At 37.6% G+C, this 21,529-nt stretch overlaps 1 protein-coding gene across 1 annotated transcript; it reads left to right on the top strand.

Annotated features, from left to right (window-relative positions):
- Window positions 1–17,463: 17,463 nt before the first annotated feature.
- Window positions 17,464–21,242, top strand: hba3 (hemoglobin alpha 3 subunit). Its single transcript, NM_001015904.2, has 3 exons — window positions 17,464–17,587; window positions 19,487–19,691; window positions 20,850–21,242. Exons 1-3 carry the CDS (start codon window positions 17,493–17,495, stop codon window positions 20,976–20,978), a joined length of 429 nt encoding a protein of 142 aa, NP_001015904.1. The 5' UTR covers window positions 17,464–17,492; the 3' UTR covers window positions 20,979–21,242.
- Window positions 21,243–21,529: the final 287 nt, after the last annotated feature.

Genomic DNA, 21,529 nt, shown 5'->3' with positions numbered 1-21,529 from the left:
TTGTTTTGTTTTACACTTATTTAAGGAAAGTTTCTTCATGGGGTTATTGGTTAAAACAACAGAATAAACTAGAAAGGGAAGTTTGAGAACAAACTTCATGTTGGGTTGAAAAATGTGAAGTCACTGAATGAAATCTGATCTGTTGTTGGCTCTGCCCACTTTTTCTAACCTTGGACCACAGTTATATAGTAAAAACCACTGTGAAAAGTTTGGGGACCCTGGTTTTAATAGTGTCTGAATGGCAGCAATTTTAATTTCCCCACTGAAAGTCAACGAGTGACATCTGATTGGCGGTTGGCGGCTCTGCCTCTTTTTTCTAACCTGGAACTGCAGTTACCCAGTGACTAACTCTGCAAAGTTTAGGGACCCAAGGATTAATAGTTAAAAAATGGCAGCAGTTTAAATTGAAACCAATAAAAGTCAATAGGTAAATTGTGATTGGTGGTTGGTGAGTGTGCCCACTTTTTCTAACCTTGAGTCGAAGTCACCCAGTGACACAGTGGGCACCCTGGCATAAATAGTGTGAAAATGACAGCATTTTAAATTTAAACCAATAAAATTCAATGGATGAAATCTGATTGGCTGTTAGTGGCCCAACCCACTTTTCCTATTTTTTAACTGCAGTCCCCCAGTGACCAACATTGCAAAGTTTGGGGACTCAGGCTTAAAATTGTGGGACTGACAGCATTTTACACTTCACCGTTGAAAGTAAATAGGTGAAATGTTATTGGCTGTTGATGGCTCAGCCTACTTTTTTCTAACTTTGAATGGCAAATACCCAGTGACTAACTCTGGAAACTTTAACAGCTCTGAAATTAATATTTAAATAATGGCATCAGTTTAAATATAAACCAATGAAATTTATTGGGTGGAAATGGATTGGCTGTTGGTGGCTCCGCCGACTTATAACCCTGAGTATGTAGTCAGCCAGTGACTGACTGTGCAAAGTTTGGGAACCCTGACATAAATAGTGTGAGAAAAGCAGCATTGGGTTATCTCTGTGCTCTGACTCCCCCTCTCACTCTAATGGAAACTCCCTGGATCTTATATTCACAAAATGTTGTTCTACCTCCAACTTCACTAACTCCCCTATCCGCCTCTCTGATCACAATCTGCTCCCATTTCAACTCTCACTAACTCCCTCTACACCCTCTGCTGTCCCCAAAACATGCGCATACGGAGACCTGCAATCCCTAAACACGTCACACCTGTCTTCTTCCTTTGACTCTCTTCAATTCTAACATCCTAACTGTCTCTTGTCCTAATCAGGCTACCACTGTCTACTACAGCAGGGGTCCCCAACCACCGGTCCGGGGACCGGTGCCAGGCCGTGGGCTGTGCTGAACCTGGCCACCTCTGGCCCCAATTACTTGTGATCCCAACTCCCTAATGCGTTACACAGCCATGACAATAGCTATGCGAAGCCCAGGAAGATTTCTACTGATTACGACAAGGACCAATAGTAATATTAATAGTAAAGTGCATAATATAAAATTTAACTAGCACTAGTTGTCCTTAGAAAAAATGTCTTGCAAAAAAGGTTGAGAACCACTGTACTACAGCACACTCGCCACTGCCCTCACTGAGCTTGCTCCTGCCAAGACAAAACGCGTGAGGCCCAAACCGCTCCAACCCTGGCACACTGCTCATACCAAATCCCTCCAAAAACAGTCACGTACACTTGCGCGCCGCTGGCGCAAATCAAGGTCAGAGTCAGATTTCTGCAGCTACAAATCTGCTCTGCTCTCCTATAATACCATCCTCTGCCAAGCTAAACAAACCTACTTCACTGCACTCATTAACTCCCTCTCTAAAAAACCTGCACAACTCTTCTCTACCTTTAACTCTCTGCTGTCCCCTCCTCCGCCCCCTCCGTGTGCTTCGGTCACTGCTCAAGCTATTGCAGAGCACTTTAAAAATAAAACTGACACCATCCGAAGTGACATTGCACAACTTAATCCCCATAACCATTTACCTCCCTCCCTACATGCTACCCAGTCTCTTCATGGCTCCTTCTCCCCAGTGACTGAAGAGGAAGTCTCAAAACTGTTGTCTTCCTCTCACCTTACTACCTGCCCACTTGATCCCATTCCTACCAAACTTCTACGTAATGCCAACCCCTGTCAAAGCCTTAACTCATCTATTTAATCTCTCGCTCTCTACTGGAATCTTTCCCTCACAACTGAAACGTGCAATTGTAACCCCTATTCTGAAAAACTGCTCTAACCCGACTAACAAATGACCTCCTATCGGCTAAAGCCAAAAAACACTACTCGCTACTAATACTTCTTGATCTCTCTGCTGCTTTTGACACTGTGGATCACCCTCTTCTCCTCCAGACTCTTCGCTCTCTTGGCCTTATCCTGGTTTTCATCTTATCTCTCAGATCGTTCCTTCAGTGTCTCTTACAATGGGGAATCATCTTCTCCCCTGCCTCTTTCTGTCGGGGTTCCTCAAGGCTCTGTCCTGGGCCCCTTACTATTTTCTCTCTATACCTCCTCACTTGGCAAACTAATCAATTCTTTTGGCTTTCAGTACCACCTCTATGCTGACGATACTCAGATCTATCTTTTCTCTCCTGATCTCAACCCAGAGCTTCTAACTCGCGTCTACTGCCTGCCTGTCTGCTATCTCCACTTGGATGTCCCAACGTTACCTTAAATTAAACCTCTCTAAGACTAAATTGGTTCTCTTTCCCCCATCCAACTCCCACATTGTTCCTGAGGTATCTATAAAGGTTAACAATTCCACCATCACCCCATCTTCCCACTCCCGGTGCCTTGGGGTTATCCTTGATTCTGCCCTGTCCTTCACTCCTCATATCCAGTCACTTATCAAATTATGTCACTTTCACCTAAGAAATATTTCCAAAATACGATCATTTATCACCCAAGATGCTGCCAAAATTCTTATTCACTCTCTTGCCTTGTCACTATTACATTTCCTATTACACTAGAAATATTTCAAGTTCAAGACCTAATTTTATTTAAAAAAGTCTCAGACTGCAATTGGGTCAAATGGAGCAGCCACTTACGCATATACCCCAACATATTTTGAATCACCACCAATTTTGTAATATGGGGAATACTATAGGCACTACACTTACAACCTACTTTTTCTTTGGTTTTGGTCAGAGGAGGATTTGCTCAGTTTCCACAAGTATATGCACTATACGTTTTACCTTATTATTTTTTTAGATGTGACGGTATACAATAACATACAAAGATATACCTGTATACAGTGCTGGAATTGGGGTGAAAAAAGTGGAGAGATTGTTTGGCACTTTATGCAGCCCTGGTCACCATTGTTTAATAATAAAATACTGTAGTACTCCTGCTTTACTTTTTTGCAAAAAAACAAAAAAAGCTCCAGTATTGTAAATGTTTCCATCTTGTCTGCTGGGATGGAGAATAGTCATTTTCAAGAAGTACCAGGATGCCATCCTGCCAAACCCCACCCCAGTTACAACACTGAATATCTAGAAAAAGTACAGACAGGGATACCATGATACATTATCACAGCAGTCTTCAGCACCTTCTGAACTCACTGTCTCAGACAGTGGCATAACTATAGAACTCTATAGAAATAGAGCTGAGGGGTAGCAGGGCACTTAAGGGGTAAACAGGCACATAGGCGTTTAGGATGGGGTCAGGTAGGGGTGGATATGCGTGCTGGGCCCTTCTGAAGATTTTTTTGCATTGGGGCTCAGCCGCATATAGTTACATTACTGATCCCAGATGTTAAGGGTTGTGCTTATCACTAGTGAAATAGTGGAAAATGCAAGTTACCTCCAACGTTACCTCAACGCTATGGAGGACTGTTTTCTGGTAAGGCAAATGCCAGTTAATTGACATATATCAAAAAGCCTGTCTGGCCCCTTGGCCCTGCTGTAAGCACGCTGCATGTGTTCTGTAACCCTATCTTAACATAACAGTGCCTTTTCAGCTAGTCATGGTAGAGCATGGGTCACACTCTTATCCAGATGGGCCCTCCCTTAGTGGAGGAGAAAGAGAAAAGGTTTTTTGCAACTATACTTCTCTGCTGCTTTTTAGAAATAAAAATAGGACAAAACAAAAGGGGTTTTATTAAACAACACCACTGGGTTAATACAGATCAAGTATAGTATCAAGGTAGTATTATATGTGAACAGATACAGCCATAGTATGGAGTATGGGATCCATTATTTGGAAACCCATTATCTAGAAAGCTCAGAATTATCGGAAGGCCATATCTAGCAGACTCCATTTTCATCAAATAATTTACATTTTTAAAAATAATTTCCTTTTTCTTTGGAATAATAACACAGTGCTTTGAACCTGATCCTATCTAAGACACAATAAATCTCTATTGGAGGCAAAACAATCCTATTGGGTTTATTTAATGTTTAAATGATTTTATAGTAGACTGGAGATTACAATTACAGAAAGATCCTTTACTCAAAAAAAAACCAGGCCCCAAGCATTCTGGATAACAGGTCCCATACCTGTATATTTGTAATGCAAATATTTATTTTTCTACATTTGAAGGGCTGCCATATTTTATTTATCTCGCCCAAAGGTATACATACACAGACAGATTTAAGCTGCAGATTCAGGCCATTTAAAAGAGTAGGCAGTTTATCTGCCGATGTATGGGCCCTTGGAAGGGCCTGCCTGATCAGTATCTAGCTGAAAATGGTCCAGATTATGATCGGGCAGGTTTAAAAATTCCATCGGATGAAAAACACATCACACATCACACTCCTGATGTGGTTCTCGCCCAAACAGCCTGTATCCCTTTCAATAGGATCCAATAGTTTTACCCTAGCATCAAATGATCAGATCAGACCCAATATCACCCACCTCAAGGTGGGCATATCGGGGAAAGATCCTCTTGTTTGGCAACCTCACCAAACATACAGATCTTTCAATGTACAGCCTGCTTTAGATAATATCCTTACAACAATATTAAGCGGACATAATTGTGTTAGTTTCTTAAAAAATCTCAAAGGAAATGTTAAGGAAGGAGAGACAAGCAGTAAGTCAGCTCCTCACATGAATTTCAGTGTGCACGTGATCTGTATGTTGTTGCTATGTTTGTTGTGGTATCCACAGGTATATATATATTTATTTATATACACACACAGGCAGCTCCACCAAGTGCTATGTATACACTTTGGCACTGTATAAATAAAGGATAATAAATAAAGTAATTAAGTAGAATGCAATGTAAGTAATTAAAATGACAATTTATATTTCCACCTAGTGGTGTATTCGGGGGCCTTGTCCCAGGAATCCTAGCTGTTTAACAGTGCAAAAAACTGGTAGCCTACCAGTAGATGGCTCTATATAACTAAGCCTCCCTTAACCTTTACTGTTTCAACATATGCCTTTCGGTCAGCAGCTGTACAAACGGTAGAGAGCGTAGCCTTTGTCCTAAGTGCAAGTGTTCTTTGCATGAGCTCTGCCATGGGCCCAAATTGTTCCTACACAGACTTTCATTTTTTTACTTTTAATTTCTGAAAGTCCACATAGAAATAATCAGAGCCACTTAAATGTACCAGTGGGCCCAGGCCAAAGCTCTAAATGGTGGACTCCTGCAGCCGTAACATTTAACAATTTATAATGGGGATTATCAGTAAAAAAACTTCTTAGCCCAAAATGGGGGCATATGTTCTTGATTGATCTTAACTAGGTTAATGGCATAACTGTAATTACATTATATGTTTATAGTAAATAGTTCATGAAATATGACTGGAGCAATGTGTTTCTGCTAATATTTTTATAGGAATGATGGCACCTATTATAATTCAGTATGATTCCGATGCAATGAGCCCTAAACAATAAGCTTTTATTCTCTGTAAATTGTGTCCCTTTAGTACCATTTAACTTTGTATAAAGGTTATGTAAGTCTATAACTGGTGTGTCCAGGGAAAAATATTTTTTTCTTTATAATGATATTTATATTTTTGTTATTTTTAGGTTTACTTAATGTAATATGAAAAGAATCATGTCAATGTTTTTTTTCCTGACAATCATTTACAGGTTGCATATATTTTTAACAATGAGGCTCAGGTTCACATTATGATCCTTACCAGTGTCAGACTAGGGTGCCTATGGCCTTGTGGGGCTGCCACCTTAGGGCCACCCCAGTGGCAAAAAACTCCAAAATTCCCCTGGCTGCCCATTTGTATCAAAAGTTGGAAACATATTACAGCCTCTGATAGTATATGAAGGTATGGCCTTGCAAGAGATACTAACATATTTACAACCCTGTTTAAATAAAACATCTGACTTCTTCACTGGATTGAGTACTATTGCAGCTCCAGAAGGAGATTTCTTACTCTGATCCCTAGATGTATGTAACTTTTGCACATCTATCCCCCATGATGAGGGAATATAATGTATATGCGCATATGTATGTGGTACAAAAACACCCACATATATGGTCAGTTTTGTTTGTGCTTGTTTGAAGATGGTACTCACACATTTATTGTTCTGTATGGAAATGTACTAAAAGTAAGTTGGAGGAATTTTTGGATAATTTAAACAAAGTTCATGGTACTATTAAATTAACATTGGAATGCCACCCTACTGAAATAGATTTTTAGATGTGAAAATTAATTTTTAATAACAGCTTATACAAAATCAACAAACAGGAACAGTTTATTGAGGGCTAGCAGTTACCATCCACCAGTATGTTTAAATGATGAAAATGAAAAAAATAGCTTCCACATCCACAATTTGAACAGGGTTAATCTAGGATGGAGGCAACATTTGTTAATAAAGGATATAATAGAGAAGAAATACTACAAATTAAAACTAAGATAGTTAATATTGCTAGAAAGGCTTTATTAAAATGAAAAAATAATGCAGAAATCAAGATGGAATGGATACCTTTTGACTATGACACCAGTTTTAAAAAAGATCAGATGTATGATTCTTAAATATTGTGACATCTTTGAACCTGACCCTAAGTTTAATAGAAGGTTTTAATTAAGATAAGACAATCAAATAACACAGGAAGTGAACAGTTGCACAATATTAATCCTGGAGCACACCCAAACCTAAATTGTGGGCACTGCAATAGTATAATTTGAGGAAAAGATGTGAGCTTTCCCAATAAAGGCTCCAAGATAGGGATTAAGGCTAATGCCACACGTAGCGTATGGAGCATACTTTCGGCAAGCTCAAAACCCCTTGCCAAGAATATGCTACATACACTTAAAAATACTCCTACCTGTGCCTGGACCCAAATGCATTGAATAGGCTTGGGTGCAGGCTCATCTAGCCAATATCCGCAGAAAATGCTGTATCAGCTACATTTGCCTGCACCCGAGCGTATTCAATGCATTTGGGTGCAGGCACAGGTAAGATGATTTTCAAGCATAGGAGCGTATTCTCGACAAGCGCCGAGACTAGCTGCAGTTAAATAAACCCATTAAGCCCTCAGTCAAAAGAAAAAGTACATAAGGTAACTAAAAACCACAATGGCAAAAAACATTATTTTAAAGGCATGTTCTCAAAAACATTTCTTCCTGCGGTGGCGTTCTCCTGTGTTCCACCACAGGGGAGCACATGAAAAATGCACCCCATTATGCGTTATGGGGCTGTACTATCACAGGCACATGTAAGTGCCAAACGCAGGTGGAACGCAGCATGTTGCATGTTCAGTTTAGCCTGTTGTTAATGTACATTTTGCTTCTTTTACTGATTAATTTTCCGTTCCTCCAGGTAAAGATAACTTTCAATTTATTATTGGCTGCAGGGTTAGCTTTGATAAAACTTTAATTACTGCTACCTTGTATCTTTTACATAACACAAGGCAATTACATAATTGATAATGATTATTTAAGTATAGAAGATGACTGTGTTAAACTTCTACACTTGTTCTGCTCTTTGAACTTTATAAACCTGTTTGAATAGGGTAAACACTCATAAGAAGGATACTCCAGCTGATTTTTTTTATTTAGTTTTTTTTGAGAAGGTAAAGTGGTTTATTCATTCCACAAACCAGGTGATATAACCAAACCAGGTGTGTAAGAAAATACCCTTAGGGCAGTGGCACACGGGGAGATTAGTCACCCACGATAAATCTACACTATTGTGGGCAACTAATCTCCCTGACATGCCATCCCCCCGGCAAGAATGTAAATTCGCCGGTGGGATGGCATATGTGTCGCTTCGGTTTTCCGAAGTTGCCAGTGGGATGGCATGTCGGAGAGATTAGTTGCCTGCAATAGTGAAGATTTATCACGGGTGACTAATCTTCTCGTGTGCCACTGCCCTAAAGGTGTGTAAAGGCTAAATTGCACGAGCGTTTTTCATTGGATTTTGTGGGACAGATTTAATCTGATCCTCCATGCAACAGCATTCATCATCCTGCAACAGCACAAGATTGTGTAGGATCCTACAAAATCTCCATAGGCTATAATATAAAGTTGGATCAGATAAAGTCAGATGGAGTGTTTTCTTCCTGCGTCTACACACAACAGTCAATATAATTCAAAATTCATTGCAAAAAAAAGTTGCTTCAACCAGATGCAACAATATTGTGTCGGACCTGGATGAAGTGCCGTGTTTTCATGCGACAGTTGCGTCAGATGGAAAAAATTACATGTAGTTTACACATCTGATTTTTCTATCAGTCCCATTACATTTTGATGCAGGTGACTACATGTGATTTGTTGCATGTGTTTTGTTGATCCAATGCCATCCGCAAAAAGCACTCGTGGGGTTTAGACCTGAGGGTAGGGGTAGAAATGCAAGATCCCAATGTGAGACACAACTCCTATGAAGTATCAGGATTTTATTTAAATATATTTCAAGTAAAACATTTTTATGGTGTCCATAAATGTCCATATATTATAAATGTAAAAATGTGATCTATGTCAATAACAAACAAATGCCCGTATACATAAGAAAATATCCATGTGAATAAAAGGTCATAAGCACTTATCATTTTCTGCGATTTTATTGGACATTCTTATATATATATTCTTATATACTTTTTTACTCACAAAATGTGTCCTCAACCCTGGCCCTGAATGTCTCTATATATTTAAGGACACCAGTGCATTTCAGGACAGAAGCCATAGTATTCTAAAAAGGAACAAGATAATGTTTATTTAAGTTACAATGTTTTCCCCTCTGGTGCCCATACTAATTTTTTCCATTTTCATTAGAGACTGTATGGGGTAAATGTAATAAGTCTTAAATAGGAAAAAAAATTGCACAAATAAAAGCAATTTGCATCTTGCAATGTAATATTCCCTAACATTTAATTGCATCACTCATTGAGTACCTATTTAAGATGTTCACTTATTGAATGAAGAATACCTGGTGAAGGGGCATGCCAATAAAATATTGTGGTTTCACTTTTGGCAAACAAACCACAGGGGTATATTCCTATTTGTAAGCATATCCACATGCCGGTTCTGTCTGTGTATATCTACTGGGGAGTGTTCTGTTCTGTCTCAGTACTGTAGCACCCATTTTGCCAAGACAGGGTGTACCTGAGGATATTTTGGACACCAGGTGGAATACCCTGGATGAAGAGAGCAAAAGTTATGATCCTAAGAAACAAAATCAATGTATGATTTCAGGTGAATGAAAAAAAAAAGAAAATACCTTATTAAACTATCAAGCTGTAACTTTCTTGTAACACTCAGATTGTTGGGATGACCCATTACCCAGGCAACTGGTTGCTTACTATTCATCTCATGCTGAAGGGAATTGTTCTAGGCTGGGGCCCTGCAGATCCTTTTTTACTCTGGCAGGCTAGTTTAACCCTAGAATAACTAGTAATTATTTATATTATAAAGATTAGTCTGGCAAGTGTACCATTTCAGAGTTGGGGATGGTCATGACTAGACTACAGTATCTACATGTTGCAGGCTGCATTAGTCACTGTAAATGTTTTTGCCCAATGCTTATCATATACAACAGACTCATTTTTTGATGCCTTGGCATCTTGGGGCTCTTGCAACTTTAGCTTTGTTCAAATGTTTTAAGTGTTCAAAGTGAATGATAAAATGCTACTTTTTTAAAAAAAAAAACATTTCTTAGTCTAAACTCCAGCCTATACGCTGGTCAGGAAAGGAGATAAAGGGACACTATCATGAAAAATAAAGTTTGTGATGTACAGCAAAGTAGACTATTTTAAAAATAATACAAAGCCGTATTAACTCTTGCAATTACACAGGATAGTGTGATCAAATGGTGAGCCTTCTCACTAAGCAGTGGCAAAGAACTTCTGTTGTGCTTAAACAGATACTTACACCAAAAATTATTTATCTATTATAACATTTAACATATAACAATAACATCTTAGCACGCTATTTATAATTTTGCCTTAAAAGTATTGGCCTGATACTTTTACATTACCTATCTCACCCCCATGTTCCTCTATGAGAGGGCTGCCATATTTGTGCAGAAGAAGTCCATTTGCATTAGAAGCTATAACTGACAGACTGAGAAGGGACAGTCAGGTTGGCAAAATAGTCAGGTTTAGGAACTTAAAGAAACAAATAATTACAGAAGCAGTCCTGTCAGTAAAAAATGATCAATATGACCTCTAGGTAACTTTTCGTGTACATTAATATTTTGAAAGTTAGTTTTTTAGTGTCTTTATCACTTTAATGACTTTAACAGAGCACAGTGTGCTAAGTAAGGATGGCAAATAAAAACCTCACAGCCATTCTGTAATATTTAATTGTATGAAACTGTACGTAACCTTTGTGTTATAATACTGTACCACACTAATTAAAAGTTTACAAAAAATATATATATAATTACATATAAACATATATGATCAATATAATGGAATTGTATGTACACAGATTTCACTGTATACAATTTATAAAAACTGTAGTGAGGATTATAGTAGTAAGTAGTAAGTAGGTTAACTGAATTATGTTTGAGGATCTCATGATTATTTATGTGAACTGCTGTTATACTTGGTGTGTATGCCAGAGGCGGGCCAAGTCGGCCAGGCGCCCTAGGCGACCCGCCGGCCGCCTCGCCCCCACCGCTTCTCCCTGCACCCAACACCGTGCATGCACACAAGTGGAAATGCAGTAGTGGAGTGAGCGCCGAGACATGCTAGGTAAGAGAGGTACCCTTCACTGTTGCACCCTAGGCAGGTGCCTCTTCTGCCTACCCATAGTTCCGGCCCTGGTGTATGCACCTAAACACTACCGATGTGCCATTTTCCTAATTAGGTATGCTAAGAGAAAGTACCATAATGTGCTTCTAATATTAGGATTGCATACTGTATACCACGATAACTGTGAAGGACAACCAAAGTTTAGTTTGCTATAACCGCAGTTTTAAAGTTGAACTGTACACTCATTCTAAGTTATAGGCTCTAAAAGTGGGAAGACTCCCCAATATCTGGCCTGCCCAGTGGAGTCCCTGATCAAAACTAGTTAAGATGAGCTATTAGGTGCAATTATTTACTGCCCTAGATATTCCTAAAACTGTAATAGGGATTTGATGAAAAAGAAAGGCCCTTAAAAAAGATGTGGCATTGCTCTTTTAAACAGAAATGCAGAGTAACCCTAATACCATACTTACTATCATATAACTGGAGCTGACGGGAAGGAATATCCACAGATATCCACATAGTAAATCTGGCCCTATTTTCATCATTCTCTTTCTACTGTCATTTTTAGCTTTGTAGTGTATCTCTGCAGCAAAACTCCAGTGTATCTCCCTTTTTTCCATTATAGGGCAACAAAAACAGTTAGGTAAATCTATCTACCCATGTAAATTACATGAAAGCTAGGGTCCAGGTGGGGCAATGCTGATATGATTCCCCCCACCCTTGCACGTTTTGGATAGAGAGCTTGCTTAATGCAGGCACCACTTCATCCAAAGGGCAACCTGCAGGTCTCTGTGCTCCAAAATGGAGAGTAGCCATTCTTCAAATGGCAAACTTTTTGCACTTTTTACATTGCGTGGTGTACTGTAAATGAGTTCTAAATTGTTATACTTAAGGTTAATGTGTTATTAGCACTAGACTACATGGCTTTGCTTACATAAAGGCAACATTGTCAACTGGAAGTTCACACCAGTCATAATGCTGCTTGATTTCATTGTAATTTTTCATCACTGGGATGTGCACAATACTGTTCCCCTAATGATTTACAAAAAGGTTTTTTTTCACAGGTGAAGTAGCAGCTTTAGAAGCACAACTCTGAGTGGCACAACTGGTCATTTAAAAGACTAGAGAGGTTATTTATGTGCCCAAGTGCATTGTACAAAGTGCAATTTCAGATACAAATTGCCATGTTTTTAGCAATGTCATGTGCACAAAGCCTACAACCCCCAAGATGCACTGTGAATTCTTCACTCACTGTAGGGCAGCAGTAGCAGTTGGAACAGGTGAGATCCACTGAAAACGGAGCAAATTAGATTTCATCATCTGCAAAAGTATAGTTTCTATACTATAACTACAGCCAGGTTATGGAATTAAACAGGTGGTAATGATTCTCTGATGGGCTTCAACAAGGGCAGGATGTCACAAATTACATTTATAAATATGATTTATCAGCAGGTGATCCAGGAAGCTATTGGATTTTCATTTAGTAATTTCCCCTAGTAGCTTGGAGGCTCAAGGGGTTCTGCAGAAAATGGCTGTAAGGCAAGGATCCCCAACCTTTCTTACTCGTTAGCCACAGTCAAATGTAAAATGACTTGGAGAGCAACACAAGCAACATAATAGTTCATGGAGGTGCCAAATAAGGGCTAAGATTGGCTATTAGGCAGCCTCTATGCACACTATCAGCTTACAGGGGGCTTTATTTGGTAGTAAATATTGTTTTAATTCAACCAAAACTTGCCACAAGTCAGGAATTCAAAAATAACTACCTGGTTTGGGGGCACTGAGAGCAACATCAAAGGGGTTGGTGAGCAACATGTTGGTTGGTTGGGGATCACTGCTGTAAGGGATCAGTGAACTGTAGTCAATTGCCTGGGACCATTGGTGGGACAAGCCTGGTTTTGTATAAATAAATACTGATTTTTTTTTATCACTTTTTTAAGGTTTCAAATTGAAAATGGATTTGTCTGGTGGGGTTTCATCATACCACTTTTCAAATATAGCATTTATGTATGACATATGTATACTGTACTGAAAGTTGATTGCCTAAGATCTGGTTTCTCTTATCTAATCCCCCTACATTTTGCTTATGTTATCATGTTTACACCCAGTTTGTATTTCAACATTTTGCAGGATCATCTTCTCCCCCACCCTTACTTGTCATTTACAGATCAGCAGTTTCCTACATGGATAGCAGCGCTTATGTAAGGAAGTAATGCCCTCCGTGTTTAATTGCTTATCATAATTTGCTGTGTCATGATGTCCATGTTAATCTAAAACTATAGCATCGCTTGTGCTTCTTTTCTCTTATAAAATATTCACAAGATCCTGTTCAGTGTGTTGACATTATACACATATAAGTTGCTAATTATATCAGTGCAGCAGCGTTTTCTCTAATGCATTTTTATCATTATTCTTCTTTAATGTGACATATATAAAGCAGACTTAATTTGGGCTGAAAAAAGACCAACGTCCATCAAGTTCATTCCCTCCAAACGACCCCAGTCAGGCATATATAAACACATACCTATACAGATCTATCTATACACTCACATATATACACTGTATATACAGATACCAATACTAATCATAGATCCTAAGATCAATATAGCCATGGATATTGAGCTTGTTCATGAAGTCTATAAAGTGTTAATGTAACACAAAATGTGTAAGGCTATATCTTCTGTATTAAATATATTTCTTTGCTGGATTTTTATACACCTGCTTGGAGGATATTGAGTGCCTGTTCTCAGGTTATTGGCTTGAATCTGCTACCCTAGCTAAAAGCTCAGGGCGGTCCACCCTTTGGCCATGGTGAATGGCCATGAATGCCATCTTGGAGCCAGGAAGGATTTTTTTCCTTTCTGCGGCAAATTAGAGAGGCTTCAGATGGGGTTTTTTGCCTTCCTCTGGATCAACTAGAAGTTAGGCAGGTTATATATAGGCATTATGGTTGAACGTGATAGACGTATGTCTTTTTCAACCTAACTTACTATGTTACTATGTTACATAAATCAGGACTTATTATTTTGCAAGTTGTCATTCAAGACTCTTAAAGGCATTAATGGATTCTGCCATTCTGCCCTCACTGTGAAGAACCATCTACACTGATTCAAATAAAAGTCCTGTTCCTCTAGTCTAATGGGGTAGCCTCTGGTTCATTGATAAGTCCTTTTGTATTCATAAATCAGTTGTTCACAAGATACAGTACAGCAGTGTCCCCAAACTTTTTTGCACCATGTTCTGGTGCAAGCAAGACAATTTTTCCAAAGAAGGGAAAATAATAAAATACAATAGCAGAGCACACAGACATTATGACCCAGGGATCAGAGGGGACCCATTGCAACACAGCCATGGCCCGGTGGTTGGGGACCCCTGCAGTAAAGGGTGCATGGATGCAAGAGAGCCCTGGAATTAACACCAGAAGGTGCTACTTTCAGAGTTGCCTTTTCTGCTTGTACTCAGTGAGGCACAGACACAACTTGGTGCAGCCCACCTGTGTTCAGCACTTTCCTGTGGCAGAGTGAGTACAGGTATAGGATCTATTATCCGGAAAGGATTACCCAAAAGGATTAATTTGCAAACAATATGAATTCAGTGTAGCTAGGATACTAGGCACTGTGTTATTACTAAAGAAAAAAGTAAATCATTAAATCATTAAAAAAATTAGAATTATCTGTTTATAATAATAAAAAAAAATTAGAATTATCTGTTTATTATAATAATTCAGAGCTTTCTGGATAGCAGGTTTCTGAATAAGGAATCCCATACATGTACAATTTGTTTATTTAAAAAAAAAAAACCAAAAAAAAAAACAGGGCTGCCATAAATCCTGCAATCCCTTGTGGTAGAACACATGAATTGCCGACCACATGGAAACACAAGACCCCTGCTTGTCTGTAAGTGCCCTAAGTATGTAAACCTACACAACTGCACACTAATACTGTAACTGAAGCAGCACAGCACAATGAAGTGACATAAATAGCCTACAATTTAAATAAAAACAATTTGTGTGCCATTTAGTAATGTGGATGATAATATGCTGGATTTATGGGAAACAAACAGTTCAGTCAGGGTAAAACACATGAATATTTGTACCAATATTAAGTACTTTGCGCATGTTGCTTCATTAGTAAAAGGGCCTTTGACACAATTTGTGCTAATAGGCAAATGAACCCATAACCATAAATTTACTTTCTGCTGGTTTTGTGTTTGATGCAGCATTGTAGCTAAGTGGGTAGCACCTCTGCCTTGGATCTATGGAGTCCTACATTTAATTCTAACTAATGTTCTTCCTGTGTCTATCTGGGTACTATGGTTTTCTCCCACACTCCAATAACATACAGACTGCGTAACTGGTCCTACTATGTATGTGTAAATGTGATAGGAACCTTAGACTGTAAGCTCAACAAAGGCAGAGAATGACATGATCAATTAATAAAATCTGTATTGTGTAATGTGTTGTTGCTATATAAATAGCAGAAATAAACAATTAAAAGGAGCACTCAAGAAAGCCCTATAATAAACACCTGTCCTTAGCAAGCCTTTGGTACAGGGCTCTGGGGCCCTTTACTTTCCCTAACACTCCTTTATTGAACAATATGAATGTTACACAAGAAAAGAGTATGTTTTATTTACATTTAATTATATTTATTTTTGGTGAAGTGAGTGTTGGGTTACAAAATCATTGGCACAGTGATTGTGACATGCTTTATATAGTGAAGTGAGATAGTGAATGATAATTTATATGTAGTGGTGGAGCGTTAACAAAAGCTACAAGAGGAGCTAATCTTTTCTGGATATTGCACATTTATGTTACCATAGAAAGTATTATTGTGTGACTCACCTACTCTGACTATATCTTTTAAATCCTCTCTTATGTACTTCTCTAAAGTTAATTTCCTGTTAGAACAAATCATCTTACACAGGAATGGTGGAGGGCACAGGTTGTAGTAGTTCTATAACAGCTGTGTGAGTGCAATAGATCTATATTCAGAAAAACAACCAGCCTTGTAAATCCAATATGAGTGGCACGTGTAACCATTTATTAACCACAAACACTTTTCTAGTTTCCCTTTCCACATTGGTTTCCAGACTTTTTGATTTTTATCTTTATTTTCCATCCAACATTTTGTCAGGACCCCATAGCTTAAAAAAGGGTTAACAAAACATAAAAATAGCTGTGTAACTACCCTCCTACTACTGTTCAGGGGTATCAAAAACTGAAAGTAAGCATTTGTCCCAAACCCCATGCAGACTAGCCCTCAGGATGACTTTTGACCCCACAGTTTGGGAATCTAGGCTTGACAGAATGTACTTTTTTATTACAAGTATGGGATCCCTTTTCTGGAAACCTGTTATCCAGAAAGTTCCGAATTACAGAAAGACCATCTCCCATAGACTCCATTATAAGCAAATAATTCTAATTCTAATTTTTAAAAATGACTTGATCCCCACTAAGATATTATTAATCCTTATTGTAGGCAAAACATTGGGTTTGTTCAATATTTAAATTATTTACTTAAGTTATGGAGATCCAAATTATGGAAAGATCCCTTATCTGGAAAACCCCAGGTCCCAAGCATTCTGGACAATAGGTCCCCCCCATACCTTATCTTTCTATTTATTCCCATATACTGTATTTATATATGTGTGTGTGTGTGTGTATGTGTGTGTGTGTGTGTATATATATATATATATATATATATATATATATATATATATATATTTAATTCAAATCACATAAACTGGACACTGGTAATCAGCTTGTGAATTTCCAAATTGAAGAACTGCCAAATAAAGCGCAAAAACGACAAACAAAATAATAAAAAACAAATTGTCTCAGAAAATCACTGTCTATAACATACTAATGTCTTCGTATTATTACAGAATATTTAAATAATTTCTTTATAAATCCATTATAATTCACTATATGTATGTATAACTATGTAAAAAGCGCTAAAAGGATACGAAGCGCTGTACAATCTTGGAATATACAAAATTACATACAGGTAGGGCAAGTGTTAGAATAAATACAATAAATAAGTATGTGGTGCAATGTGGTATGAGACACAGTAGGAAGGAGGTCCCTGCCCCATAGAGCTTACAATTTTAGTCTACAAACTTAACATTCTAGTTAAAGACTTTCTAAGCAGTGAATATTACTAAGAATTGATGTTCTTTGCAAATAACTGTGAGATAAGGCTTTGTCCTGTGTCAGCCCTTATAGCATGTATTGTTGAGCAGATAAGATAACTCCATAGGGTGGAACACTTTCAGCCAATAGGAGAACTTTTCATTTGTTTTAGCAATGTACTTTTTTACTTTAAAAGAGGACCTAAAACCAGGATACAGCATGGACTTGTCTTCAGTTTCCACTTGAAGTTAATCTAAAGCCTACTAGTTCCAAGATGACTCTGACTGATAGTGAGAAGGCTGCAGTCGTTGCTCTGTGGAGCAAAATTGCACCCCAAGCTAGTGCAATTGGAGCTGAGGCTTTGGAGAGGTAATGTATATATATGAATATTTTCCTCTAAATATATTCATATACATTGAACATAAATATAATTATATCATTCTTGCTAAATAATAGTTGATACTTAAAGGGGTATTATTACAAAAATAATATCATCTTGTGGAAATAGGAATATAATGTAGTAAATTTTTTTAAAATTTCTATAAATCAAGATACTCTTCACTATCCCTGTCTCAGCAATCCATCTTCATGCAGATTTTTGTCAGAGGCATTATATTGAAAGACAGTTAGCTGTTATACATTGTCTAGGCAAAAGGCATCATACACCAATATATTAGACCTAACTGCCAGTCAGAGACTGATTCTGACTTCTGCCTGAAGAGAGACAGATGCTGAGATGGGGTTAAAGATAATCATGTTTATTTCAGAAAATGTATCAAATTTTAATTGATTATATTTAGAAAGTTCCATATTTCCATGAGATGAAGCTCATAATACATTTTTATTTTTGTGACAGAAGGATTATATAAATGAACCTTTTTGTTTTACTACTACAAACAACAACCAGCTGTCTGTTAGTAGGGCTTTGCAAATGCTGAAATCTGTCACTCACACCTTGAGTGAGTTGGTTGCAGCCACAAGAAAAAGGTTATTTTAGGGAGCACACAGATAAATCACAAAACATAAAAACAACTGCAAGGAAAAAAACTAAATGAATATTATTTTTGAAAAAGATTTCTCAAACATCAACTACAATAGTTTGGTGGATTTGTTTCTGTACACATAACCTTCAAAGCTACATAATAATACTGAGAGTTGTAGTTACAAAACAGATTGAGTGGTACTTAGTGTTTTTCTTCTTCTTTCCCTTATGCATTTTGCTTCTGTCCACCATCTCCACTTAGCACATTTGTTTTCCTCTTGTATATTTGTCTTTATCTTTATTTTCACTAACTTTTATGCCTTCTTGTCTGAACTTTGTGATCATTGTGCTCTTGTCTTTAATTTTTTTGATATACAATTTTTTAAATAATAAGAGTCCCAAATGGTCAGTCAAAAAGGGCCAAAGTTAATGGGATACAGCTCCCTGATTAAAGAGCAAATCAAACATCCGTATCTAATAAGTATCCGAAACTCAACACAAAATGTCAGTTTAAAAAAATCATATTTTTATTCAGATATCCATATTAAAAGCATACAGACCCCACATACAGATATCTGGATATCTTATTTGATATGGATATGTAATTTTTTTGATGTTTTATGATACCTGGTTCCTCTTGTGCTTTGAATTTCAAACTATTTGGCCTCATAAGTCCCTTGCTTCTCTGTAAGTGACTGGTATTAGCAGTTCAACTCAGGAAAAACTGAATGAGTGATTGTAATCTATTTATTGTTTAAGGCTAAGGGCCAAATAACCAGCAGGCTGGAATCAACCAACCGTTGGACCATTCAGATGTACTGTATTAAATTTAGATCTTCATAATAAACCTTTTACAGCTATAGGATGTATAGGTTATAATGTAAAAATATTACATGTTGTAGAAGCAGGGGTTCCTTATATAATACACAAGTTTCAGTGAGGTGTCAAATAAGTGACACTGCAATGCATGTATCCAGACATCATAATGCCAGTGATGTAATTATGGCCCAAGTTTTAAAATCTTTTCTTGATAACTCAGCCACTGGCATGTCCTTGTCTAGAAATGAATATTTGTGTTTTTTAGCATATAATCTACTATCAGAGTATATTTTCTGATAACATTAATTCAGTTTATTGCATCATGAAAAACATAATCATATTCTACCTTTTAATATTTCACCGGTTGATCCATGTATCAGCATATATATTTTATATCATTATTTTTTATTTTTATGTTATATTATTTTAATTTTTTTATGTGCTATTTTCCATTTTCTTTCCCTTAGGCTTTTCCTGTCCTATCCCCAGACCAAGACTTACTTCAGCCACTTTGATGTGTCTCATGGCTCTGCTGATCTTCAAAACCACGGAGGCAAGGTTGTGAATGCTCTTGGAGAAGCTGCCAAACACCTGAATGACCTGGATGCTGCTCTGTCCACACTCAGTGACCTGCATGCCTACAACCTGAGAGTGGATCCTGGAAACTTTAAGGTGAGGATGTGTAAAGTGATAAGGTATAGAAGATAAATAGTATTAGTAATATGTGAAGAATCTTGACATCATTTAAAGGATATGTGCATTGTGTTAAGATTAGTGATGAGCGAATCTGTCCCGTTTCGCTTTGCCGAAAAATTTGTGAATCTTTCAAAAGATTCGCGAAACGGCGAAAATGACGCACGTCAAAAAAAAATTGTCGCCCACGGCTATTCCTTTGTCGCCCGCGGCTATTATTTCGTCGCCCACGGCTATTATTTTGTTGCCCGCAGCTATTATTTTGTTGCGTGGCAACAATTTTTGGACGTGCGGCGAGTTTTTCCGCAGCAAATTTTTTCATCCGCAAAACGCGGAAATTCGCCGCAAATCCATGCCTGGCGAAACATTTCGCCCATCACTAGTCAAGATCAGCCTTACATGGCTAACATGAAAATGTTGATGAAACTGTTGCAACATGTAGAATAAACACCCCACACATTGGACATGTTTCCACCAAAGTAAGCTTGAAAGCTTTGAATAGAAATAGAGGCAAAAAAAATTAAATGTATTTCTTGATTGATCCATTTGCACTAGATTATGCAAGCTAATTGGTTTCCATAGTTTTCTCAACTGGAGCAATATTTTGCCAATGTAATTAAATATTCCTATACACCGTGATGTAAGATATACGCATTCATGGGATATAATTCTTCTCAATATCTTTAAGAAAAAAAGCTCTGACTTAAAGTACCATGTTCTATATTTATAATACCATAAATGAACATGTACAGTATGCAATATATTAGTACCACTTTTTGTTCTTATATAAACAAACAATTGAAATATTACAGTAATCTGTAAACATTTATATTTTGAAACAATACCATTATGTTTTTGTCCATTGTCTAGCTAAGTACTGTTCAACTGTTTGCATGGACAGATAATGCTGTATATTTGTAAAAATCTGGGTACAAATTATAGCAGAAATAGTAATGTCATTTGTATACCTTTGTGAAAGTCTAGGGTCCTAAGCATCATTTGGGAGGAACTCCCAGCTTATAATGTCTGTTTAGGCCTTTGTTATGTATTATTTTTAGAATGTGTCATCTCTATTCTAGAATAATTTATAGATTAACTGAACTCCAGATTGCTAAAACAAAATTTCTTTCTGTGCAGTTGCTGTCTCACACCATCCAGGTGACTCTGGCTGTCCACTTCCAAAAGGAATTTGATGCTGCCACACAGGCCGCTTGGGACAAATTCCTCTCTGAGGTTGCCACTGTCCTCACCTCCAAATACAGATAAAGAAAGAATGCATCAGCAAGGGCAGCTCACCAGCCTGGGGAAGATCTATGGAAACCAAACACAAAATTGCATCTTTAACAATGGTCATGTTTAGCCCAATATGGAACTGTAACTAACATTAGCTGAGGTTAGATTGTGTTAACATTTGACATAATTTATAGTCAGAAGCTGGTTAATATCGTTGTTGCACTTGTGTTGACTTGTCCATCAAAAATCATGACTGGTGAGATACTCTTAATTAAATAAAAAAACAAAACAAAACAACTCTCTGACAAGTGTATTTGTCTTCTGTATATTTCAGTTCTACATCAGGAAGGTATAGGTAAACATCTTGACTGCCATAGAATGTAAATTTTGTAATGTATGCTGTCAAGGACCTGACTGCTGTAGAATTTATTTTTTTGGGCTACTGTTCTGTCTCATTTCTCAATTGGTTAAACATGGCATGACATGCACACTGTTCCGTTGTGCTGGTTGTACCATTAATGCTTTGGCACAATTTGCAAAGCGTTTGTATGCTGTTTCCGTGTCTTCGTGCCCTAGTTTTCTTC

This window comes from Xenopus tropicalis, chromosome 9, assembly GCF_000004195.4.
Source record: "Xenopus tropicalis strain Nigerian chromosome 9, UCB_Xtro_10.0, whole genome shotgun sequence".
Classification (NCBI taxonomy): Eukaryota; Metazoa; Chordata; class Amphibia; order Anura; family Pipidae; genus Xenopus; species Xenopus tropicalis.
The sequence above is the reverse complement of the archived record's forward strand: the minus strand, read 5'-3'. Positions and strand labels throughout refer to the sequence as shown.